Below are 27,016 nucleotides of genomic sequence, written 5' to 3'. Positions count from 1 at the left end.
CACCATCTTTCAGAACTGGCAAGAAGATTCAGGCATTCTGTATGCTTAAGGTTGTCACCAAGGGCTACAACTAGGTGTGTGCGTATGTGTGGGTATCTGTTGTGTTTCTTTCTGCAGTTTGCAACAGTCTCGTTTGTTTGGCTAGCTTGTCCAATTGGAGAATTGAGGGGGCTCCTCTAGCGTGGTACTCCCTCGGTGGCAGCAGCGCCCCCTAGCGGCTCCCTCCAGACAGGGCCACTGATCTTCTGTTCTTGTTCTCTCCAGGCATAGGCAAGAATGTCATCTGTGACCGTACCGCCACGCCGCTGGACGCCTTCCGCATGATGTCAGCGGCCCACTACTACCCGAAGCTCATGAGCATCATGGGTAACGTGCTGCGCTTCCTGCCAGCCTTCGTACGCATGAAGCAGCTGATTGAAGAGGGCTACGTGGGCGAGCTGCTGGTGTGCGAGGTGCAGGTGCACAGCGGTAGTCTGCTGGGCAAGAAGTACAACTGGAGCTGCGACGACCTGATGGGTGGTGGCGGCCTGCACTCCGTGGGCACCTACATCATCGACCTGCTCACCTTCCTCACGGGCCAGAAGGCTGTCAAGGTCCACGGGCTACTCAAGACCTTTGTCAAGCAGACGGACCACATCAAGGGCATCCGTCAGATCACCAGTGATGACTTCTGCACCTTCCAGATGGTGCTGGAGGGTGGAGTGTGCTGCACCGTTACCCTGAACTTCAATGTGCCTGGAGAGTTCAAGCAGGACGTGACCGTGGTGGGCTCCGCTGGGCGGCTCCTGGCGGTGGGCACCGACCTCTATGGACAGCGCAACAGCGCCCCAGAGCAGGAGCTGCTGCTTCAGGATACTACATCCGTGAGCAACTCCCTGCTGCCTGAGAAGGCATTCAGCGACATCCCCTCGCCCTACCTGCGGGGCACCATGAAGATGATGCAGGCAGTGCGCCAGGCCTTCCAGGATCAAGATGACCGGCGCACGTGGGACGGCCGGCCTCTTACCATGGCTGCCACCTTCGACGACTGCCTGTATGCTCTTTGCGTGGTAGACACCATCAAGAGGTCCAGTCAGACTGGAGAGTGGCAGAACATTGCCATCATGACCGAGGAGCCAGAGCTGAGCCCTGCCTACCTGATCAGTGAGGCCATGCGCAGAAGCAGGATGTCCCTTTACTGTTAGCACTGGGACCTGGTGGACTTGACCTGCTTGCTGCGTGGGGCCAGCTAGGAGGAAATGCACTGTGGAGTGGGTGGCCGTGGGTGGGGATTATGGAAGGGGCAGCATGAATGCACAGCATGTAGGGTGGTCCCCGTCCTAAGTAGAGGGCCCAAGTCACAGGTGATGGTGGTGGGCCGATGTCATATTCAGAAAGGCGTGCCATCCTAATTGGGTATCTGATGAAAGGAAGAAAGTTTAACTAGCACCTTTGCAGTCCATTACTGTGAGAAGCAAGGAGGGGCTGCCCCCTGCCCTACCTCATCCATCCACAGACCTCGGCCTTCTTTGCAAGCCAAGGCTGTGTATCAAATGAGGAGCTCAGCCAGAGCTAGGCTCTCTGTCAGCGCCCCCCACTGGCAGGAGAGGACACTTCATCAAATGCCTACATAGGGTTTTTGGTTTGGTTTGGTTTTCGGTGGAGGGGGGTGGGGGGGCGAGCCTTTGAGAAAGTTGTAATTCCGGGAAGCCACTGTGTGTTTTGCTTTAGGAACCTGCAGGAAAAGTGCACCGCTCCCTTGGTTGCTGTCTTCTAGGAAGCATTAGATACCTACCTGGCTCGTTGCTGTTAGTGCGGTATAGAGTAACGGGCAGCCAACGAGGCCGTAAGCTGTGCCTCTGAGCTGACCAAGATGACAAACAAGCTACAATGAGCTACTTCAGAGTCCTCCTTCAGCAGGGCGTGGCTGTGGATCAATAGTCCTGCCAAGAGGCTCTCTAGGCAGCGCTGAGAACCGCTACATGTGGCATGGGCTTAAAACTGCAGCTGCCTGCCTGGGTGGGGCGCCTGCAACCCTGGGTGTAGCAATATGAGCGCCCCAAAAGGAGGAAACATGAGGCCAGCCCTAGAGTCGCTGTAAGCTCCAACTGCCAAGCTGAAGAAAGACATTTAGGACGCTGAGCTTTGTAGACTTAAACAAGAAGCCTGTGGCTTCACCCCCTAGAGTCCCTTTCCCTTTAAGAAGACTCAAGGCTCTATTCCTTGCCTTTGGCCTTGGCTCTCAGGATTCTGACAGCTGGAAACTTCTGAATAGGTATTAAAACAAAAAGCCAACAGGGCACATAACTCTCAGTGTTTCTAAAACAGGGATACAGAGCCTGGAGAGGCCTGTACATATAGGTAGAGAAGGTTCAAGTTGGAAAAAACAAACAAACAAATCTTTTTCTTCCCCTCCTGTTTGCCTAGTCTTTTTACCCCCCCCCCCCCAGTTTGAAACTAGAGATGACCAAGTACTAACTTACAGAGACACCGCCTATTGTCACATAGGTAGGCACACCTTTGTAAATGTTTGCTCTCCTCAAGTATCACTAAGACATTCGAGTCTGGTCCTGAGAGAAAGGGCAAGTGACATACGTTTTGAAAATGGGAGTGTTGTCTTTTCCTTGGCTGGCTTTGCCAACCATAAGCTGGCTATGTAGACTCTAAGTAGTCGGCCTGAGTCCAGTCAGCGTTCCTCCCTGGGGCCCTGGTAATTCACAGAGACAGTCATACTGGAGGCCACACACACCAGCAGAATCATGGTCCTTCTCTAGTGTAAAGAGGCAGGTGTTGTCCTTTAAGGAAGCCCCCCCCCCAGCTCCCCCCCCACACACCATCATACAACTGAAACCGTCCGAGGCTTTGATTTGCTGCCACCCCTCATGAACAGTGTTCCAGGTTTGCAGTTATTGGATCAGAACAACACTCTGCACATCATAGACATTTTTAGGGATCCCTGCTCTCCTAAATTGCTCTCCGAGTCAGTAATTCCCCCATCCCAGCTACCCCAAAAAGCTGTGATTAAAGCTCTTGCCTTTCCATGTGCACATTCTTGATTGGCTGGAGCAGTGTGAGGCTGAAGCCCCAAGCTCTTGACAACATTCTGCAGAACAACTTGGATCTAAGTAAGTCCTGGCAATAACCCAGCCTACAGAGGCTGTTAGGAGCCTTTCCAGTCAGTTTCCCCTTGCCTTGCTTGCTCCCATCCTTTTATAAATACTGCTGATGGTCTCTACTAAAAGCCAGGGTTCCCAGAGATTTTAAAGCAGGTATATATATAATGTGTGTATGTATACATACACACACATATGTATGGGAATGCCCTGGGTTTATCTGCCAAGTTAAGAGTCTAGGACTCCTCTGTAGTCACTGTCAGTTCCTCTAAGAGTTCCTCTAAGACTTCTTCTCAGTGGTAAACTTGCATCTTAGTTTTCCTGGCAGCACATCTCTGGGTCAGGTCTCGTCAGCACTCAAGGTACAGTGCCACCCGGCTCACCCACCGAACGCAGAGTCTTGTAGACACATCATCATCTACAAAGATAGCGCTGGGTACCGTCTCATTCCCTCTATGTATACATGAAGATGTGACATGCCCAAAGCCACACACAATGAGTGAGCAAATCGCTGTCTGTACTTCTGTTGTTCTGGCCGGGAAAGCATTCCTCATGGAGCCCTGTAGGGGGCGTGCTCCCACCTCAAGGAGCAACAGTAGAAGAGGCGTGGCCTGGGGTCCACAACAGCCACAGTTGAGCAGGGTGGCAGCAGGTTGGCAGTTACAGCTGCAGAAAATGTAGTTTTTTACCCCCTTCCCAGATGGAAATGTCACTTAGCTGCTTTTAAGCAGACTTTCCCATGTTGATGTTTAAGTGACTCAGCAGCCCTCGGCCCTGGAGACTTTTTTTTTTTTTTTTTTTTTTACGTTACTTTTATTGCACGTTTGCTTACACGTCTGCTGCTTGTGGGTGGAACTGAACTGAAACACTGAGTTTGTTACTTTCAACCAATTTCCCATTGGCTCAAGTCAAGCTGCCGACCTATCTCCAGGGGTTCTTTCCCAGAACTTAAGCATTAACATTCTCATTTGGTCTACAGACTGAAACACACATGTTAAATTTTTTTCCTTTAATTTTAAACATTCAAAATCAAACCAAACAGCATACTATAAAGAAATATTCAAAATTTCCATGTATACATATAATCCAGGCTCACAGAAATTCTGATTACAGAGACTAAAAAGTAATTATAAACAACCACTCTGCAAACTATTCAGTAATCTTATGCTTGTTTTTAGAAAAAACACCTAAGAAACTGATTCTTTCACAATTAGGTATTCAAATGTCTGTCCTCTCTTGCTACCTTCCCAGCCCAACAAAAAGAAAATCTATGAATCCAAATATCCCACAGAAGCTATGATCATAAACTGTCCAGCAACTGTAAAGAGGCCTAAGAAATTAACAGCCCAGTGACAAAGCAACAACAGAGACACATCTCCTCAGGCAAACACAACATTCTAGCCATCAGTGATCAGAAGTAATGATTGAGGCTCCTGCCTTAAGCTCATCAACGTCTTATTTAACATAACATCTTATGCAGCAAGCTCTTCTAAATCACCCCACAGCCTCAAGTGAAAAATTTATGTTTCATGACTTATTCCTAAGCTTCACCTTTCACTCACATTTTTCTTAGGTAATTTAGAAGAAACAATCCAACCAACCTTAGCCTAACATTTTTCCTGACACATTTTTCACATGAAAGTTCTAAAATCACAATTCTGATAAATTTCTCATTAGTCATACAAACATTATAAACTACAGGAAAAAATCATATCCATTCTTGCTCTGACTAGAACAATGTGCTAACAAGTCTGTAAGAACGCTTGCACGTGTGTTTTCTTCATGTGGGTGGAGCAACCACATCCGGGGAGCAGCACCCTCTCCCTGGAGACTTTCTAAGCATCATTGGCTATCATAGATGGTCTTGGACTTGGTTGTGGGGCATAGGAAGAAGACATCTTTTCCCAGGAACAGGTGCAGACTTTGGGGTTTAGCTGAGCACTGTACCACCAAGCTCTTTCTTATTTCGTCTAGCCCACTGACTGTAGCTACTGAACTTGACCTGTGGGCTATGTGCTAGGTTTCTGATCCATCCTCCTTTTCTAGTGAGCACTGGAGGAAATCAACTCTGCTGCTGATGCCCTGAGAAAGTCGACCCAGCTGCATATGAAAGGACTTCAGGGTGTCATCTATCAAACACCCCAGGGAGGAACACAATGGCCGTGGCCACCCACTTCTTTAGATTCAGGGTTGGGGAGCCCATTTTTTCCTGATTTGCAGTTTGTAACTGATGTCTTGTACCTTCAGGGCTACCACACAAGAAAGGGAGGCTCATCCAGGCCATTAAGCTGCCTAGCTGATGAGCTCAGACCCGCACTGCACTGGACAGTATTCGCTGAGCTGTCACAGGAAGACCTGTATTTTACAGATGTGATATGCGTTAGGGATAGCTCTGTGCATGCCAGGCAAGCTCTCTACTGCTCAGCCATACCTCCAGCCTCAATTAAATCTTGAAAGTATTCAGAAAACCTTGTGACAACAACAAAAGGGTAATCTCTAATTATGCATCTCTGGAGGCTAGGGGACAGAGAACCAGGTATTATTCACCCTGAGAAGGACATAAGGCCCACTCTACTCATAGGCTATTGTCCTATTGCTGGATGTGAACCTTCACTCTGACTAGTCTGTGACTCTTGCTCCATTCACTGGTGATTTCCTTTGCCCACCAAAACCCCGGATCTTGCAGGACAGGGTGACACTGGGGAACTAGGTACCTGTCAGACAATCCTATTTGTTTCCTTTGGGCAAGGGTGGAAGAAGGGAGGTGTCAGGAGTCTGAAGTATGGCTCCAGAGCCATCCCTAGCGCTTGTATTATTCTGCTAGCTCACTCTGGTCAGCATCCAGCAGGTGGATTACGGCTCTGCATTTAGCTGGGCCTTCTAGAACTTCTCTGCGGTGATGTGGTTTCCTCAGAGTTTATCAGTCTGAGTGATTGCATTAGTGCAAAGAAGCTAGCAGACCCAACTGGCCTTTTCTCCCCTGCATCAGGGTCCTTATCTGCTGGAGCCCTTGAGAGGGCCACTGCAGCCTCTGGCTCTCTCCCAGGCTACTGATGTATTGCACTACTGAGTTCTCTCAAGTCTGCTGCAGCCCCTTGTTTACGCCAGCAGAGAACAGAGTGATAAGAACAGCATTCTAGTTGACATGCTTGATGCTCAGTGCAGCGTTCAAGCCTTGCCTGGACCGGGAAATTGTCAGGGCCATGGAGTCCCCTGTCACCGTTTGTCTGCTGTCCCCTGCAGCCACCACAAGGGCTAGGCTGTCCAATGAGCCCCATAGCTTCTAAGAAATGCAGTGGCTTATTTGTAGTACTCCGTGACATCCCAGGTGAAGAAGCAAAAGCCTGTGATCTGATCTGATCTCCTTTACTCTGCCCTGTCCCTGGTTTAGGGGCGGGAGAACCTTCAAGCAACTATGGCTTTGTTTGCTGCCTGGTGCTTTTATAGTCTGTCATTTTTTTCATTTCTTTTTTTTTTTTTTTTTAAAAACAAACTGAAATTGCATTGGTTTGGTTGTCATTGTCTAGTGTATATTTATTGTTTTACAAACATGGGTGTATATGTATGTATATGTATAAAAACCAAACTTATATATATATAAAGTCAAGGCATGTATACTAGATATTTTAAAGTTATTTATCAAAGGGAAAAGATGTGTGTTATAAAGTAAAACAGAGTCTATATTTTATATATAATGTAGATAGTAAAAAAATAGCTTATAAATTATAGAAGGTTTTACTTTTTGTTTTCTATTATTAAACAACAACAAAAAAAAGAAATTTAAAAGAAAAAAGGACAGTGACTGCAGCTGTGCTTGGTGTTCTCAAGGCAAATCGTTACGGAGCTGGAGGTGGCTTGCCCTCCCTCGGGATCTGCAGTGCCAGGCTCCTGAGTGGATGATGCCCCACTGGTGCCAGTGTGATGCTCTGGGTCAGGGTCGATATGCTCAGCCAGCTGCCCCAGCTGTTCTGACATCGCTTCCCCTGTCCATGAATGGCTTTGATGGGTTGAGCGTTGGTGGGAGAAAGGATGAAAGTGGCAAATAAAGTCTTTGAAGAAGAGGTGATTCCAGCCTGGTCTTGTCTTTCTAACCCCAGGGGCTCTTTATTTGGGGGCTGCCCAGTTTGTGAGCTCTGAAGCAGACGGCGGTGGGGGTGGGAGCTCTGGGATGAGGCTCTGCCAGTATCCATGAAGCTAAACAGGTGGGAACTACTGACTACAGACTCAAGAGATCTGCCTCAAACCATTCTGAAAATGTTGAAATGGAGAGGACCTATGTGTGTGTGCCCGTGCACGCACGCGTGTGCGTGTCTACATGCATGTTTGAGTGTGTGGCAAAGGCTAGACCAGAGAATATGATAAAAGCACAGCTTTTTTATCAGAGGAGCAAATTTTAGAATTTTCTGTTTCAATATCATAAATCTTGTTTGATGGCCCATGTCACCAAATGCTATTATTCCAGAAGTAGAGACAAGAGGATCGAGGATCGGGAGTTTAAGTACATTCTCTGCCAATAAGAGCATCTTTGTTCACTCTGATACAACACAGCAGAGGGAAGGCCAAGGCTATAGAGACTTCCCCCATGACATGCAAACTTACAGTTAAGCTCAGTCCAAAATGGCCACTCTCAAACACTGCTAAAACACATAAAGAAAGCCTGCCAGGAAGTGAACCTCATCAGTGCTAATCAAGGCAATGTGGATAAGAGCCTCCTGCCCAGATTGGGGCGGGGCATTGTTGAGGGGGCGGGACAGCATCTATACCTCTCCCAGCAGGTTATCCTGGGAATCAAGGCTCAGTGCAAGTCACAAACCTAAGCACTTTGAGCTCAAACATCTTTGAGCTAGGAGCTGCCTATTCTTTTTCATGTCGTGGGCTTTCTGTGAGATGCTGACTGTTCCCAAGTTGGGATCATTTCTTGCTTCATAAACCAAGAATCGTATAGGTTGAAAAATCTGAAACCCCCAAATGCTCCGGAACCTGAAACCCTTTTGGGTGTCAACATAATGGACTCTGCAACATTTGGACTTCGGGTTTTCGGATTAGAGATGCTCGACCATTATTCATGTATCCCCAAATCCCCAAACGTCAACCCCAAATCCCCCAAATCAGAAAGTGAAGCAAGAACCTCTAGCATCAGAAAAACACAGGCTCAGGTGGGGACAAGGCATGCTCAATCTGTTCTGCGTCTTGTGGAATCATGGATTGGGATGGCTTCCGGGCTCCTGACGACTGCTCAATGCAATGGCCGGTTTCCCAGCATGCCCTAGGCTACTCATGGGTCAAGGGAACTTCACATATCCTCTCATGTCTGTCTGTCAATGCATCCCAACCATAAACAGACCCACCTTCTAGTTTCCCTTCCTTTTTTTTTTTTTTTTTTTTCCTGGCAGAGTCTCTACATAGCCGTACCTGTCCTGAAACTCACTATGCAACCAAGTAACTTACTTGCCTCTGCCTCTCAAGTGCTGGGATTTTGTTTAGTGTTGTTTTAAATCTCATGTATTTTAGTACCTATCATGACAAGTCTGGTTGGCTCCATTTGAAAAATGAAATGACTGATGTATTTTATGATGAATTACATGTATGCAAAGTATGCAGAAATTTTATTAAGGTGGGAGAAATACCATCGCCTTAATGTAAGCAATAAGTTCCCACTAACTGAGCCACGTCTGCTTTGTTCTTTCCCTGAGTGGGAAAGGTCCCTTTGCCTGGGGCTCTCTGGACTTTGCTCCCATTGAAAGACTGTTCAAGAGATCTAGATGAGACAGAAAGGACACACCCTTCCACGGGGTTGGCGCCAAGTCACAAACACACACAGCTTTGCAGCTCCCTAGAACCAAACACTGCTCTAAGAAATCGGTGCCAGTTAAAGCCCTTCAAATGCCTTTGCCTGCTTGTTCAAGTCCAGGCTTCCTTTGACTCTTATCTCTCAGTCTGCATCTGCTGGGTAAATTCCTGAGGGGTGACTTCAGCGATGACTGAGGCTCAACCACAGGTCTGCAAGATAACACCACGGAATCTGACCTGGTTGCTTGGGCTTCCTCTCAAATGTTGTACTAATTACAGAAATACCTTTATCTGCTAATTACATACAGATCAAACCACACTCTTTCCCTTCAGCCATCTGTGAAAATAGGATAAGTAACTCAAGGGAGGCTTTCTCAGGCAATTATAGTCCCTTGGTATCCAAGGGGGATTTGATCCAGCATCCATGCATGTGCCCAAGCCCATGGATGCTCAGGTCCTCTCTGTAAAATGGAGCGGTATACCACAGAACCTATACGATCCTCCCATAAACGTTAAATCATCTCTGGGTTATTTATACCAACCCTGGGTGGGTGAGACAGCTTGGTGGGTAAAGGTGCTTACAGCTAAGCCGGACAACCTGAGTTTGCTCTTTGACAGATCATGGATGGAAGGAGGAAAAAGCCAGCTTTCAAGGGTTGTCCTCTGACCTCCATATGCACGTGTGGCACCCCCCACCCCTCCCCCCAATGTTTTAAAATACCAAATCCAATGTCAAGGCAACGTAAATGCAGTTAGACTTATTGCAGTCTGTAATGTCAGCCCCAATTTCATGATGTTTTTACAAACCTTCAGTCAGCAACTCGAAACAACAGTTTTTACAATCAAGAATTCTTATTCCAATACAACCCAAAGGCCAGGCAGTGGTGGCATATGCCTTTAATCCCAGCACTTGGGAGGCAGAGGTAGGTGGACTTCTGAGTTCGAGGCCAGCCTGGTCTACAGTGTGAGTTCCAGGACAGCCAGAGCTACACAGAGAAACCCTGTCTTGAAACAAAACCAAAAAACCAAAACAACAACAACAACAAAACAAAAAACAAAAACAAGAGGGACCCTAAGGTGATGGGGGGGGGGTGCTTGTGTACAAAGTTAAGGCTTAGTAGAACCATCCCAAGCCACTAATTCTTAGAACGAGAGAGTTGCAATCAAGGCTAGGTTAGGGTAAGGCTAGAGACCCTCTTGGGAAGGGTTAATCATAATTGCTTCAGATACCCCACCAGCAAGGGCGAAGCAGATCTATGACCCTGTGTCATGCTGTCAGCCTAAAGACCCACTATGTTCTTGGGTTTCATCTGGGACAAGTTCACCAACAGATGAAGTGGCTTTTCAGTGTGCTAAGCTGAGGAAGCTGAACTTGATACTCAGGTTCCTGGCAGAAAGCAGGAGACAGAACTGGCCAGGGAATAGCAGCCGTGTGGAAATCCAGCTGTGAAGGGACAACATGTAGCAGGTCACAGAGGAGGCAGGAGAGAAAAGAGGGCGGGGCTGGCCATAACGGGGATGGCAAGGGGAAGAGAGGGCAGCGGCAAAAGGATTGGAGCATGTCAAGGGTAAGAAGAGATGAAAGGGAGAAAATGGATGAAAGGGCCGAGAGCTGGGCATCCAAGATAACGGAAGGCTATGCAGATAAGCCAACTCACATGAGCTACGCAGGAGCTACGTGGGACGTGGGAGAGGAGCTATTTGCGGCCGACAGCCTTTAATCTGTGATTCAAGAACAGCCTGTATGAGGAGGACGACGGTGAGAAAGGATGGGGGAGGAGTTTCTGCAGGAAGTTTATGAAATTTGGCTGTCCAAAGCTAGCAAGCTGTTGGCAGTTGCTGAAAGAAATGTTCTGTGTCTACCACTGTGTTTTAAGTAAGTGCCATCTCTTGGGTCCCTCCTTTCTTGGTGCTTTTCCCATTTGCAAATTGCCCCCCCTTCAACCCCCCACACCCCCACCCTGCAAAGATACAAAAGCCTCTACTTCACCCTCTCCTATCACCTGTCCTGGGTCTTTTGGCCCCTTACCACTCAGTGTGTGCCATTATCTTTTGGCATACACAGGGCCTCTTTGCCCTTCTCAGCAGCCAGAGAACCTGTCATTCCAGTCTCCTTTCTCTTCCTACACGAGAATGTTTCTGTGGAAGTTCCCAGCATAGCCTACCTGACCTGCAGAGCTGGAAGCTCAACATGGGAGTCTCTGGCTTCTTATCCCTGGGACTCTCTAACCAATTCTGTGGGTCAGATCTGGATCTCCTGCCTTGCTGGATTTCCTGTGACATCCAGGTTCTCCTTTATTTGCGAGCAGCCTCTCTTTCTTGCTTATATCTGTCCATCCATCCATCCTGCCATTGGACCCCACCATGCATCCAAACCATCCATGCAGAGTGAGTGCTTTTCAGTCACTTTTGTTTCCTGGTCACCTGACACATGCTGTATCCCCTTCACTTCATCTCCTGCCGATCGATGATGGGTCTCCTCCCCGGCCTCCTTTGCCTCTTTCCCTATCCCCTGTCCTCTTGAAGACATGATTAGCTCTGTAAGAAGAGATGAATGCTAATACTCTGACCCTTGGAGATAATATGTACCCACTTTCAACAACAGACTGGTGAAGGACCCAAAACTATTGTAACATAAAGCAGCAAAGAACGCTAGGGTTAAATTATACTATAGACTAAACAAACCAGCCATTTACAGGACATTACACTCTGCTGCTTCTCAGACATTTGCCTAAGACTAAGCATGGAACAACACATGACATCCAAAAGCTGTGGAATGTATATTCTTCTCATCACACAGGGAACATTGTCCAGCACAGACTATTTTAGGCCACAAAATAAGTCTCAAAAATTAAACAAGTAAATAACCAAAGTATGTTAACACATGAAATATCACAATTAAATGTATGTTTATAATGTACAATTTTTATAAGGATGTACAAATAACAAGGTACATGTGAAAATATTTAAAATGAGGAAGAGGCCGATGGTGAGGAGAAGTATATACCACCTCTGTTAGGAATAGCAGAGTAATACTAGAAACTGGGAACAAGGGGAACGTTAGCAACTACAGTTTCCTACCATAAACCCTGTTGTATCATAGGGATGTTTAAAAATGCTGCCCTGTCAGCACTCGGGAGGCAGAGGCAGGCGGATTTCTGAGTTCAATGCCAGCCTGGTCTACAGAGTGAGTTCCAGGACAGCCAGGGCTACACAGAGAAACCCTGTCTTGAAAAACCAAAAAAATAAAAAAATAAATAAAAGTAAAAAAAAATGCTGCCCTGTGAAGATCTTTGAACTATTCAGTGTATGAATTTGTAATTTTATATGCCTCCTCTGTTAGTGATAGTAGAATAGTACTAGAAACTGGGAACAAGGGGAACTTTAGAAACTGTACAAGGGAGCTAGGTATGTTCTCTTGAATGATTAATAGAGCAATGAAGAAATCAAAGGGAAAAAAGTTTTTTGTTGTTGTTGTTTCAAGACAGGGTTTCTCTGTATATCCCTGGCTGACCTGGAACTCACTTTGTAGACCAGGCTGGCTTCGAACTCAGAAATCCGCCTGCCTCTGCCTCCCGAGTGCTCGGATTAAAGGCATGCGCCACCATGCCCGACAGGAAAAAAGTTTTAATTAAACCAAATATAAATACACAAGCAGGTCCCTAATAACCATTCAAGGCAGTAATAAATCTCCCTAAACCTTTCAAGAAAAGTTACCCCCAATGCTCACCAAACTGTTCTTTAAACCAAAAGGAGAAGGGACACCATCAGACCCATTCTATGGAACCACAATTGCACTGATCGCAAAACTGGATGAGGATACAAAAAAAGAAGGAAAACTATGTGACAGTTTCTCCAATGAATGGAGATGCAGAAGTTCCCGATAAAATCTTGTGAGCCAAATGCAGTACTGCATTAAGATCATGCACTATGAACAGATGGCTTTGTTCCAGGGACACGAGATTGACTCGACGTACACAAATCAGTAAATGAAACCCAGCATGTAAATAGGCCTAAGGTTAGAAATTACCTGGTCATCTCACAGCAGAAAAGGCATTTGACAAAGTTCAACATCCCTTCATAGTAAAAAGCCTCCGAAGGGCCAGAGAAATGGCATGGTAGTTAGGAACACTGGCTGCTCTTCTAGGGACTTGGGTTCAATTCCCAGCACTGACATGGTGGCTTGTAATTGTTCCAGTCCCAGGGATCTAATGCCCTCTTCTGCCCCACCCCCAGCACTGCATGCATATGATGCACAGACATACATACAGCCAAAATACCCATATACATAAAAATTTTAAAAAGATTTAAAATGGCTTCAAGAAACTAGGAATAAAAAGAAGAAATCTCAACATAAAAAAGGTCACACATGACAAAGCGGTAGCCAACACTAGTGGTAAACACAGAGCAGGTCCTCTAACTCGGGGAAAAGTCAGGGGTTCAGTCTTGCCACTCTTTAAATATAGCACTCAAAGCCTTAGAGCGATGCTACAAGAAATATAAGGGATGCAAGTGGGAAAACAAGTCAAATTATCCCTATTTGCAGAGCACATGATTCTTATATTTCAAATACCCTTACAGATTCTAAAATCAAACTCATGAATATGATAAATGCTTTCAGCCAGATGGTAAGATACAACAGGAGAGGAAAGTAGTTTTTCTACAAAAAAAAAAAAAAAAAAATTAAAAATTAAAAAAAAAAAAAAAAAAAAAAAAAAAAAAAAAAAAAAAGTTGCTGAGAAAGGAATCAGGAAAAAAAATCCACTCACAATTGCTAAACTAACAAACAACAACAACAACAACAAATAAAGAAAGAAAAACACAAACCAGCCAAGTCCACCCAAACCTCGAGCAACCTAACCAGAGACATAAAAACCTTTTAAACATGTTTTTAAAAATATTATGTGTACGTGTGTTTTCTCTGCATGTGTGTCTGTACACACTGTGCCTGATGCCTGCTGAGACCAGAAGAGGGTGTTAGATCTCTTAGAAGTAGAATTTCAGATAGCTGTTAGCCATGTAGAGGCTAGCAATTGAACCCCAGTCCTCTGGAAGTGCTCCCAACTGCTGAACCAAATCCCAGGCCGGCATGAAAAAGACTTTCATATTGAGAACTTAAAGACACTTGAAAAAAAATATCAGAGAAGAGACTAAAAGATGTGAGAAAACCTCACATGCTCATGGATTTGGCAGAAATAGTATTGTGTGAAAATTATTGTATGTCCAAAAGTAATCTCCATGAAAATCCTAATGACATTCTTCACAGAAGTAGGGAAAAAAATCCTAAAGTTCACAGGGAAGTACACACGATCCTGGCTAGCCAAAGAAATCCTAGGTAGAAAGAACAGTGCTGGAGGCATCGCAATGCCTGATCTCAAAATACAGTACAGAGCCATAGTAACAAAACACGGCACTGGCATAAACACAGACATACCAATTATTGGAACAGAACAGAGTACCCACAAATAAGCTCACACGGTGGCAACCATCACATTCTTAGCAAAGCTGTCAACACTGGAGGACCACCAAGCCGGACAACCTGAATTTGATCCCTGTGACCCACGTGGTTGAAGGAGAGAACCAACTAGCTCCCTCCTTCATGTTGTCTTTCGACTTCTGCATGCATGCTGTGGCGTACACACCCGCACACTCACTCAGAAAATAACTTAATAAATGTAAACATTCTTACAAAACAAAAGGAGCCTCTGAAACAAATGGTGCTAGGAACATGGGTAGTCCAAGGTCGAAGAATGAAGCCAGAGGTGTGGTTCATGGGTTTGAATGCTTGGCCATAGGGAGTGGCACTATTAGGAGGTATGGTTGTATTGGAAGAGGTGTGGCCTTGTTAGAGAAAGTGTGTCACTGGGGAGGCAGACTTTGAGGTCATATATGCTCAATCTATATCCAGTGATACAGTCACCTGCTAGGTGCAGATCAATATGTAGAACTCTCAGCTTCTCCAGAACCATGTCTGCCTGCACGCTGTTATGCTTCCTGCCATGACAGTAATGGACTGAACCTCTGAAACTGTAAACCAGCACCAATTAAATGATTAAATTAAATTAAATTAAAGAGTTGCTGTGGTCACGGTATCTGTTCACAGCAATGAAATCCTAACTAAGACACATGGATCGCTCACCTTGCACACAAATCCATTCACAACTGATCAAAGACCTTAATGTAAGACCCAGGATGTCGAAAATAGCTAGAGGAATAGGATTGGGAAATACTTAAAGACATAGGCAATGGCCAGGATGGTCTGAAAAGGACTGTATAGGAAAGGAAGCAGTGTCAACAGTTAACACGCAGTATTTATGAGACGAAAAGGATTTCACATAGTAAAGGGAACTTCCAGAAGAGAGAGCCCACAGAATGGGGGAAAATCTCTTCCAACTATGCATAAGACAAGGAATTAATATCTGGGATACTTAAAAAGCTGTAAAAGTGAAACAGAACCATCTGGTCAATAAATGAACTGGCGAGCTAAGGAGACAGCTCTCAAGAGAAGAACAAGCAATGGTCAATAAATACTTTTTAAAGTGTCCAGCGCCCTCAGCCATCAGGGAAATGAAAACTGAGCCTGTTCTCAGAGTCCATCCCACCCCAGTCAGAATGACTGAAATATCAAATGACAACACATACCGAGGAGGACACGGGGAGGAGGAGCCCTGATTGCCTGCTGGGGGCACGTACGCTTGTGCAGCCATTGTGGAGATAGGTGGAGATTCCTCAAAAAGTTGAAAATAGGACCATAGGACGCATCTGTGCCCAGAGGACTCTTAAGTTGGCACAGCTCAGAGATACTTGAACATCCATGTTACTTGCTGCACGGCTCACAATAGTAAGGAAATGAAACCAAAGATCATGGTACTTACACACAGTGGGATGTTATGTACCCATAAAGGAAATTCTAATCATAGCATCTGCTGGAAAATGGATGGAAATGGGCATCACTGTTTTCAGAGAAACAAGCCAGACTCAGAAGGATAGATGACATTTTCTTTTCTGCATAGACTCTAGATTTACAGTTATACGTATTGGTGTTGGTATGTGTGTATGTGTGCATGTTGTACATGGGTGTGAGTAAGCATGTGTGTGTATAGGTCATAAAACTTGAAAGAGGATTATAAAATGAGAGGAAGAGATCTTTTAAAGAATTGGGGGCTGATTTGAGCTATATTTTTATGTGCTTAAGTATTTTGCCTGTGTATATGTCTGTGCATCACAAGCATGCAGTATCCATGGAGGCCAGATGAAGTGTTGGGTCTCCTTGAGACTGGAATTCTAGAAGGTTGTGAGTTACCATGTGTGTGCTGGAGATCCAACCTGGGGTCCTCTCAAATAGCAGTAAGTACTCTTTACTGCTTAAGCCATCTTGCCAGGAAGAGAACTTAAGGGAGGTGGGGAATAGGGATGGAGAGGATACATGAAATACCTGTGATAAGAAAGCAGAAAGAAGGGTGGAGAGATGGCTCAGCAGTTAAGAGCACTGACTGCTTTTCTAGAGGTCCTGAGTTCAATTCCCAGCAACCACATAGTGGCTCATGACCATCTGTAATGAAATATGATGCCCTCTTCTGGTGTGTCTAAAGACCGTAACAGTGTACTCACAGACATAAAATTAATAAATAAAATTTTTTTTAATTAAAGAAAGGAATGAAAGCAGAAGGAGAAACTAATGGGGTAAGAAAGGAAATCAGCTTTAGTGTGGAGAGGGACACGGGAGTAGGGAACAAAAGAGCACTAAATATAATGACTCAGACATATGAAGAGATTACGATGAAATCCATGGTACCATATGCTAACCTAAAAAAATCAGTGAAAAACAAGATGTCCTTGCACTGATGGACTCTAGGCAACTGCTACCAAAATACCACAGAAACAGAAAAAACATTCTTAGAATTTATGTGGAATGACAGAAGATTCAGACCAATCAAAGCAATTCTCAGCAAAGGGAAGAGACCTGGAGGCATTACAGTGTCCCTCTTCAAAACAAACTACAAGTCACACTTCAGCCAAAGGGTCAGGGTAGAAACAGCTCCACACGTTTTCAGCCAAGTTTTGTGCCAGTCTGAAGGAGCATATATTAGAGGAAGGGAAATCTCTTCAATTAACTGTGCTGGGGAAACGAACTACCCACACACAGAAGGAAATAGATGTGCACCTCATTAGAAAACTGACTCAAGCTGAGCAGTGGTGGTACATGCCTTTAATCCCAGAAAAACAGCAAAAACAAAAGAGCTGAGCAATCTGATTTTAAAAATGGACCAATGACCTGAATGGACATTTGTCAACAGATGATGTGTTTATAAAAAGAAAAGGAGACAGGGGATATGTTTTGGTGCATGCAGAGGCATCCCTTACCCCGGAGGGACCAGCCACAGGGACTGTATAGTATAGAATAGAGTTTATTCAGGGCATGGGGAGGGGAGTCAAGAGGGTACTAGAGACAGAGAAGAGGGCTGGAGTGGGGGTAGGAGGGAGAAATAGAGGAGTAAAGGCTGGCCATGAGCACGTGGGGGGGCGGGGGGGCAGAGGACAGAGCAGGATCAAGAAGGCAAGAGCGAGAGAGCAGAGGGGGCAAGCAGCCCTTTTATAGTGAGTCAGGCATGCCTGGGCCTGGCTGTTGCCAGGTAACTGTGGGGCAGAACTTAGACAAAATGCTAACAGACAATATTTTAAAAGGCCAACAGGTAGGTATCTGACAAAATGCTATGTACTGATCATATCCAGGACAACAAAAAACCTACCCTAAGTTATCTCTCTCCACTTAGGATGATCACCGGTGAAGTGAGGGCTTACACAGCGTGGTCATGTAAACTAGTACAGTGACCACAGAGAACGAACACTGTGGGCTCTGCAGGAAAGTAGAGAAGTGCCTCTGTGCAGATATATAAGGCGATGAAATCAGTGCCCTGGCTTTCTACAGTTGTGACAAATGCCTGAGGTGGCAAGCTTATAGAGGTGAGCAGTCCCTGGGGAGAGGTGGCAGATCCAGACTCTCTCACTGAGGATGTAGAAGAAACAGCTCCACTTATACCCATGGAAGCAGCACCAGCAATAGATGAGACAGGATGAACTTAGGAATGCATCACGGATGTGTTCTACGGATAAAGATACTGTGTAGCATTCACACATAACAGTATTCTTTAGCCATAAAAAGAATGGGATTCTATCATTTAAGGCAAAGTGAGTAGAACTAGAAGGCATTGCATGAAACAAGCCAGGCACTGAGGAGGAGTGGGGCAGAGACAGAGATGGCTCATGGGTAGAGTGGATGGATAAGAGGGTAACCTCTGATGTCAAATGGCCCTGTGTTTGTGTGTGCATTTAATTTGAGTATTTCAAAACAGTATTTTTAAAGTTCCAAATATAACGAAATATTAAATATCTGAGATTGTGGCTTTATCTTTACACACTTGTACAATTATGTGTTCATTAAAAATAAAAATACTGGGGCTGGAGAGATGGCTCAGCAGTTAAGAGTGCTGACTTCCAGAGGACTTGGAGTTCAATTCCCAGTACCCACAGTATAGCTCTGTCTTATGTCTCTTGTGTTCTATTGCTGTGAAGAGACCCCATAACTCTTATGAAAAGAAAACATTTAATTGGGGCTTGCTTCATGTGGGGAGCATGGTGGCACACAGGCAAACAGGATAGCTGAGAGTTTGACATCAAGAACTGCAGGCAGCAGGAAGAGAGAGCCATTGGGCCTGGCTTGGGCTTTTGAAACATCCAAGCTCTCTCACAGTGACTCACTTCCTCTAACAAAGCCACACCTTCTAATCCTTCCAAACAGTGCCATTTCCTGGTTGACTAAGCATTCAAATAGATGAGCCTACAAGGGCCGTTCTTATTCAAACCACCACTGGCTCTTAATTGTCTGAAATCCAGTCCCAGGGGATCCTTTGTCCTCTTCTGTCCCCTGAGGATAGAGCTCTCTTGTGGTGCTTAGACATAGGTGCAGGCAAAACACTCACACGCACAAAATAAAAACAACAATAAAATACTGCTCTCCATGGCAATCTTAAGTGGAACCACCTGCAGGCTTGGATGCACGTTGAAAATTCAGCTTTCTGGACTGGTGAGATGGCTCACTGGTTAAGAGCTCTGATTGCTCTTCCGGAGCTCATGAATTTAAATCCTAGCAACCGCGCATGGTGGTTCACAACCGTTTGTAATGAGAAGCAAATAAACCTATGGACCGGAGCGGGAGAGAGGGAAGGGGGAGGAGGGGAAGGAAAATTCAGTTTTACCTATAATCTAACAGCATAGCCAAGAAAGGCACTGCTGCTGGCGCTGGAGGAGCAACAGATTTGCCAACACTGTTTTATGGGAGGAGTAGGAGACTGAGTAAGGTTCTCTGTGAGTTGAGTTCCAGGACAGCCCAGGAACACACTCACACACAACCTCATAAAGTTCTGGAGCTATTTGAGCCGGCTGCACAGTTATATGAATTAGTAAATGACACTGAACAATAAACTTAAAAATAATTAAGACTTTCGTTATGCATATTTTACGGCACTGAAACACAAACGTGAAAACGTCTCAAGTAGTTGAACCACAGCGCCACCTTCTGGCCTTGGCCAGGGAAGCCAGCCTAACTCTTGGGAATGGATAGTCTCATTTTGTCTCTTCTGCCACCTTATGAACCCCTCTTACCCTGGAGAGTCTCAAAGCAAAGGGGGCATCTGTAATTCTTTAGGGCAACAAATCTTCCTTATATGCGGCTGCTAACACAGGTGGAGTACATGAAAGGCTCCCTCTGAGCCTGGCAGAGGTCTGCAGACAGCTCATTAGCACTGACAGCTAGCGACTCCAGGACAGGACTCTTTCCAGCTCTGAACTGCCTTTCATCCCCCACACTGAAAGCTGCAGAATGAGGCCAGGGCTTGTGGAGCCATTCAAGCCTGGTCACAGACGCGGGAGTCTGCAGCAGCCGAGTCTTGTTCCCCTATCTGTGAAGAGCCTCCTTGTGCTTTCTTTAACAGTGATTTAGCATCCTTGACCCAGATAAAGGGCTTACAAAAAGCCCTTTCACAAGTGATGTGTTCAGATAAGTTAAATCCCCTGTGATGCATTGCTCACAGCTCTGTGCAGTTCAGTGGCGCTCTACTGACCCACAGACTCGGGAGCAGGTCAGGATGGAGGGAAGAGAAGGCTGGTTTACAACACAGCACTGAAATCCACTCCCAGGCAGGTTTTCTCAGCTCAGATCCAGAGAGAAGCGTTGCAGGTATTACCCAGGTTACACAGGCCACAGAGTCACACATTTGCCAAGAGGGCTTTAGTGACCTGGACAAGTCATGGCAACACCAGATTTCTACCTGTCTGTCAAGAATCCACTGAGGCTGCACAGGGTCAGTAGGGTACTGCTGGTGAGATGACTAGCAATCTGCAATCTCCTCCATTGTTTCCATTCCTGGAGTGTTGGCTATGCCTCTACACACCCAACATCTCAGCATCTCAGGGAAGTATTTTGAGGTTTGTTGACAAGTGGCTCTGAGCCATTTAGACTTAATGTTCTCTTTCCTGTGTTCTAGCACCTAATCTAACAGCCACTTCTGTGGACAATCTCAGCTTATACCAGCATTACCTGTCCACATATTCATGAGCTATATATTCCATCATCCCCATTAGAATTTCTTTTCTTTTCCTTGCCCTCCCTCCCAAAAGTCTCATACAGCACAGGCTAGCCTCAAATTCACTATGTAACAAAAGATGACCTTAACCTTCCAATCCTCCTGCCTCTACCTCCCAAGTTGCTGGGATTACAGGCACAGGCCAGCACACTCAGTTTGTGTGGTGCTGGGAACTGAACCTATAGCTTTGTGCATACCAGGCAGACACTCTATGGACTGAGCTACTCCTCTAGTCCTTCTCGAACTTGCCTATCCATGCATCCTTCCTCTGGGCCACTTAGCAGTTCCTGGCCTAGGCAAAGTCCATCTTGGAGAAATGGAAGGCAGTATGGTGAGACCTGGTTGTGACAATCAGAGACTGTGGGCCACTCCATGGCCCACCATTCCCTTTCGCGGTTCCCTATGTTCTAAGATTAGGTTGCTATCCGACCCCATCCTACGTCTGCAGCCCCAGCATCTGCCCTGCCAGGTGAGAGACAGCATCCAACCCAAGCTCTGCAGAGGTAGAAACTGCTCTGAGCCTCCTGCTGTGTCTTGGAGAGAAAGGTCTTGTTCCAGTTGCCACCTGCCAAGCAGCTGATCCGCAGACCATTTACAGCTGTCTCAGAACTGTTTTCCATAAGATGGGTCAGAGGGTGCAGGCGCATGCTGCCATGCTTCAGGGCCTGAGTTTGATTCCTCAGGATCCACATGGTGGAAGAGAACTGACTCCTGTGCATTGTCCTCTGACTTCTAGCTTCCTGTTGTACTTCTCACACCCACCCTGCGTAGCCACACCCACCCTGCGTAGCCACACCCACACTCAATGACTGATCTGTACTTGTACATAAAGAACCTTTTATTTTTTTTTTTTTTTTTTTTTTTTTTGGTTTTTCGAGACAGGGTTTCTCTGTGTAGCCCTGGCTGTCCTGGAACTCAGGAGGCCTCCAGGTGTGTGTAGACCAGGCTGGCCTCGAACTCAGAAATCCGCCTGCCTCTGCCTCCCGAGTGCTGGGATTAAAGGTTGCGCCACCACGCCCGGCTTTTTTTTTCTTTTTTATTGGACATTTTCTTCATTTACATTTTAAATGCTATCCCAAAAGTCCCCTATACCCTCCTCCCGACCAGAACCTTTTACTTTCAGTGGTGCAAACACATATAATCCATGCTCAGGAGCTGCCACCGCCACCGCCACCACCACCACCACCACAAAATTGCCTCATTAAAAAACAAATTTCTGGAGCCCGGCAGTGGTGCCGCATGTCTTTAATCTTAGCATTCTAGAGGCTGAGGCAGGTGGAGCTCTGAATTTGAGGCCAGCATGGTCTATGGAGTGAGTTCCAGGACAGCTAGTCCAAGACCTTATCTTGAAACCAAATGAAAGCAAACCAAACAATCCATGCTCGGTTCTGGCTTTTCCGTCCTGGGTAGCAGGCCAGCCACATACATGGTCCTGCCTCTAGCAATTAGGATGCAGCACACTCTACCAATATGAGCCGTGTGTTCTGCAAACATTCGGCTCAGATGCCTAACCAAAAATACCCTCTCTTCCTCCTCCACACCCAAGTGTGCCTTGTGGCACCAGAGGTCTTTAGGGACCCAGTTAAGTGTAATTTGAGTTTACCTTTAGGCTGACAGTTGTCCCTGTGGCTCCAGAGGCCGGAGAGCAAAGCCCTCAAACCCTCCCTGCTTCAACAAAGAGCTGCTGAGATAGTGGGTGGGGCCTCAGGAGGCCTCCAGGTGTGTCCAGGGTATGCGTGCTTGTTCCCTGCTCAGCTCCAAGTGAATCTTTACCCCATCTCTCTCTCATGAAGACTGTTTGCCTTCTAACCTGATCCTGATTAAGAATCCTCATCCTAGAGAGAGGCTGCAACTTAGAATCACCGGCAGAGGATCTCACTCACTAGGCTCCAGCCACACTCCGACGGCTCTAATGCCCAAACAGGAGCTTAAGGACGATCCAGAATGAACTCTTGGGTTTTTTTGGTGTTTTTGTTTGTTTGTTTTTTGTTTTCGGGTTTCTCTGTGTAGCCCTGGCTGTCCTGGAACTCTCTCTGTAGACCAGGCTAGCCTTGAACTCAGAAATCCGCCTGCCTCTGCCTTCCAAGTGCTGGGATTAAAGGCGTGTGCCACCACTGCCGGGCATTGGAATGAACTCTTCACAGAGTCTAACAACCCTGATGCCATCAAACTGTATTTGACACCAATGGTCACTCCCACCATGTTAAATGTATTAATCGTGACCTCCAGGAACATCTTTCTTTCTGTGCTACCTTGCTGTGGCTCCTTTCTTGACTTTTGTGCCAACTTTCCCATTTCTCCTTGATCTTTTAACACTGGGATCTCTGGGCCCACTGCCATGGTGACCATGTGGTCCTAAGGAGACTTTTTCTGCTGGCAGCCCTCATTTGTCTACATGCTTCCTGAATCTCCCACATCAGTCAGGATCTAACCAGGAGACAGACACCTTGCAGTAATTTGGAGAGGGACATTGTCTTATACTTATTATGGGGGACTGGAATGGTAGAGAGTTGGCCAGTGGTGGATAAAGACTGATAAATTCAGGAACGGCAGCTTGAAGGAGCAGCCATCACCCTAGAGCTGAGTTGGAACAACCATGAAAGATACATAGCAGAAAGCAGCTTCTTCTCCTCGCACCCCAGGGCTGAGCTCCAGGCTCAGTTGAGGAAACAGCGTCTATAGGAAGCTGGGGCATTGCCTTGATTGGACTCAGGAAGAACAGTCCCTTTGAGCAATGGCAAAAACTATCTGTTGGTTGATGCTTCACTTAAGAACGTGTACAAAATTACACAAGAGGATTTGAGAAAGCTACCCCCAAGAGAGTGCCTTGTGCTGTAGGCTGTCATCCTCTGAAGGCACTGGGCACTGCAGCCACTATACTGCCGGGATCTACCATGAAACATTGATGGGAAGTACCCTCCTTGCTGTGCCTGTCCCTCCAGTGCATTTTGCTAATAAATAGGAGAGCAGGCTAGAAGGCGAATGAAAGCCTTTACAGGAGCCAGCTCTGTTACTGCAGGCAGACAATGAAGGCGAGCTCTCAGCTGGAAGTGACTGATAAGTTGTATTCTCCAGACTCACGACAAACCAAATCCATAAACATCCATTTCAAACCAATATTCCAAAACACTCCTCTTCTGCAACATTTCTCATTTTTTTTCCCAGTTGCTCCGGCTCAACTCTAGACAGTGCTGCTGGTTCAAATATTTCACATTTCACATCAAAATGGAAATCCAGCTGATTTGATCTGAAAGTATATCTGTAGGCTGGAGACATGAAGGCCCGAGTTTCATGCCCAGAACTCAGACGAAAGCAAGGCAGAGAGGCATAGGCCTGTTCTTCCAGTGTGGGGAAGATGGAGACAGGATATCTGTGGTACTTGCTGGCAACTGAGTCTAGCTAAATCAGTGAGTTTCAGGATAACTGAGTGGCACTGTCTCAGAAAACCTCCAATGGAGAGTGATTGAGGAAGACACCAGACACCAACTTCTGGCCTCTACATGCACATACAAGCACATGGACACGTGCAGACGTATGCATACCCATGTATGTATACACACAGAGAGAAGTATATCTATGACTTTCCCTCCTGCCCCCCTGTCCCTCAAGATTTCCTTGGTCCAAGTCATTACCATTATCATCCTTTGCCCAACTGTCTAGTCAGCCCCATGTGCTTGTATCCAAGTCCCCTGGAGTCTGTTCTGCAGTACAGCAACCAATGCTGTCTCTCGTACATGAAGTCAGCTGAGGGGAGTTCCGGTTTCCCTTGAGGAATGGCCACGTTCTCACAGGGACTAAACTGGCTTGGCCTTCCCATACACTTTTCTGACGACTCTGACAGCTCTGCAGTCTCTCTGTCTCCATCCCAAGCACACTAGCCTCCCTGCCCTTTTTTCTTTTTTCTTTTTTTTTTTTTTATGATTTATTTTATGTGTATGAGTGTTTTGCCTGTTTGTGCACCTCATGCATGTCTGGTGCCCACAAAGATCAGAAAAGGGTATTTGATCCCATAGAACTAGGCTTGTGGGTGTTTTTAAACCACCATGTGGGTGATGGGAATCAAATTAGGGTCTTGTACAAGAATAAGTGCTCTGACTGCTGAGCCATCTCTCCGACCTCGCTGTCCTTTAAGTAAGTAGGTATGCAATGCTCAATCAAAATTCTCCTTACCTATCTCTTCTTTCTGAAAAAATAAATGTACTCATTCGTCGTGTCTCATTTATTATCTGCTTGCTACAATGTACTGCCAGCTTGACTGAAGATCCATCCTGAACACAGATGGCATCATTCTATGGAAGCCCAGGAGGAATAAAATGTAAAGGGAGAAAGGAAGAAGCCAGCCGAACGCCAGTATCCATCAATTGCACTTCCTGACTGCGGAAGCAATGTGACTAGCTGCCTCCCACTGCCATGACTTCACCGTGAGCCAGACGAAACACTTCCTCCTGTTTGTAAGCCGTTTTGTGTTAGGTACCAAGTCTTAGCAATGAGGGAAAGTCCCTAGAAAAGAGTGGGCTCTAAAGAAATGTTCTTCGGGGCTGGTGAGATGGCTCAGTGGGTAAGAGCACCCGACTGCTCTTCCGAAGGTCCAGAGTTCAAATCCCAGCAACCACATGGTGGCTCACAACCATCTGTAACAAGATCTGGCGCCCTCTTCTGGAGTGTCTGAAGACAGCTACAGTGTACTTACATATAATAAATAAATAAATCTTTAAAAAAAAAAAAAAGAAATGTTCTTCGATGAGTTGTGCGCCCTCAATAGAAGGTGTTGCCTTGTGCCTATTTCCTGCCAGTTCCCCACACCAACATCAAAAAGAAACCTTTCCATCTTGGCAAAAGCTTGTGTTTGAAGGTTGAGCAGTAGCTCAGTTAGTAGTCAGAGAGCATTTGTTTAGCATGTGAGAGGCCCTAGGGTCAAATCCTCAGCACACCATACATACCATGCACACACAGTCTCTCCGTCTCTGGTGGTTTAAAGTGGGCATGGCCCTCACTGGCTCAGATACTTGCACATTCATCCCAGTTGGTGAATTGTTTAGGATGGATTAGGGGGCGTGGCCTTGTTGGAGAAAGAGTGTCACCGGAGGTCGGGGTTGAGGTTTCACAGCCCATGCCAGGCCCAGTCTCTGCTCTCTCTGAATGCTTTCTTTCATAAGAGTTGCTTTGGTCTTGGCGTCTCTTCATGGCAAAGGCACAGTAACTATCCCCATCTCTCTCTCATGAGGCGCAACCCTGTGACGTGGCTCCCACTTCTTTCTGTGTGCTATGCAGGTGCACAGATGCAGATGCCTGACCTCCCCCTGCTAAACCCTCAAGCTCCTCTGCATTGATGACAAAGAGGGCCCTCCCCCTGTAGCCCAGCTTATCAAACTCCTGGTGTAGTTGTTGGTATTTTGTCTGGACTCCACCCCCACAGTTACCTGGCAGCAGAGAGGTAGGCCTGGCCCACTATAAAAGGGGCTGCTTGCCCCCTCCTCTCTCTCTTACCTCTCTCTTGCCTCTCTTTCCCCCTTGTTCCCTCCCCCACCCCACGTGGTCATGGCCGGCCTCTACTTCTCTACTCTCTCCTTCTCTCTGCCTTTCTCTGCCTCTACTACCCTCTGAACTCCCTTCCCCATGCCCTTAATAAACTCTACTCTATACTCTCTAACTCTACTCTATACCATGTGTCCTGGTCCCTCGGGGGAGGGATGCCTTGGCATGGGCCCACTGAGGCACCCTCTTCCCCCACACTTTACTACACCCCCTTAGAACATTTTCTTATATTTCTTTATCTTTTTATGACCACACAGTAGCTGTCATGCTTTAGCTATGGGAATAACCATAAGAGCTTCGTGGGCTTCTTCTCTTCAATCCCCATGATAGACCAACGTGCCATATAGTTCCCCATCACCTGTTTTACAGGGAAGTCAAATGAGAAGTGCTTTGCCTAACTAGCAGCTTGAGAAGCCTCGCCGTCTGTGCCCTGCTGTCAGAGACAGTTTCATATCGTGAAAATGACGACCAATGATTCGGAGACAGCTAAACCTGACTTGAACTTAAATTTAAAATTGAGTTTGAGCTCAATCACAGAGAGGTGGAAGTCAAAATGTAATCTCTCTAGAGCAAATGACCCTTAATTGGGCTTAATAGGCCCACAGGGGAACCAAATGGGAATGTCAAGACACCATCCAGGGATGCGTGTTCACCACCCCAAGACCCATGTGCAGCACCCGAGTGTCCAGTCCAGCAGGCCACCTCATGACTTTCCCCCTTAGTGGTTTCACAGTGCCCTTAAAACAGACTCCTCATGCACACAGCAGTAAATTAACTCCTTCATTTCCTGGGACCCCACCAGGAAGTCTCCTCTGACCTGACAGAACCACCTGTTACATTTGATGTTAGTCCATTTCCTGCGGGGGTAGCTGACCACCATGGAGGGAGAAATCCACAAGGAGAGGCTGAAAAACTCAAGGTTCTGAAGCCTTGCAGGTTCAGACTTGGATGGTGGCT

The 27,016-nt window shown here is 46.3% G+C and overlaps 1 protein-coding gene across 1 annotated transcript in view; it reads left to right on the top strand.

Moving 5' to 3' along the window:
• Gfod1 (glucose-fructose oxidoreductase domain containing 1) overlaps positions 1-7,153 on the top strand; it is a 100,389-nt gene extending 93,236 nt beyond the window's left edge. The window contains exon 2 of the mRNA XM_021180943.2: positions 265-7,153. Within this exon, the coding sequence (XP_021036602.1) occupies positions 265-1,184 (920 nt within the window). The 3' untranslated portion in view covers positions 1,185-7,153. The remainder of the gene's footprint in view (positions 1-264) is intronic.
• Positions 7,154-27,016: the final 19,863 nt, after the last annotated feature.

Source organism: Mus caroli, chromosome 13 (genome assembly GCF_900094665.2).
Source record: "Mus caroli chromosome 13, CAROLI_EIJ_v1.1, whole genome shotgun sequence".
Lineage (NCBI taxonomy): Eukaryota > Metazoa > Chordata > Mammalia > Rodentia > Muridae > Mus > Mus caroli.
The sequence above is the reverse complement of the archived record's forward strand: the minus strand, read 5'-3'. Positions and strand labels throughout refer to the sequence as shown.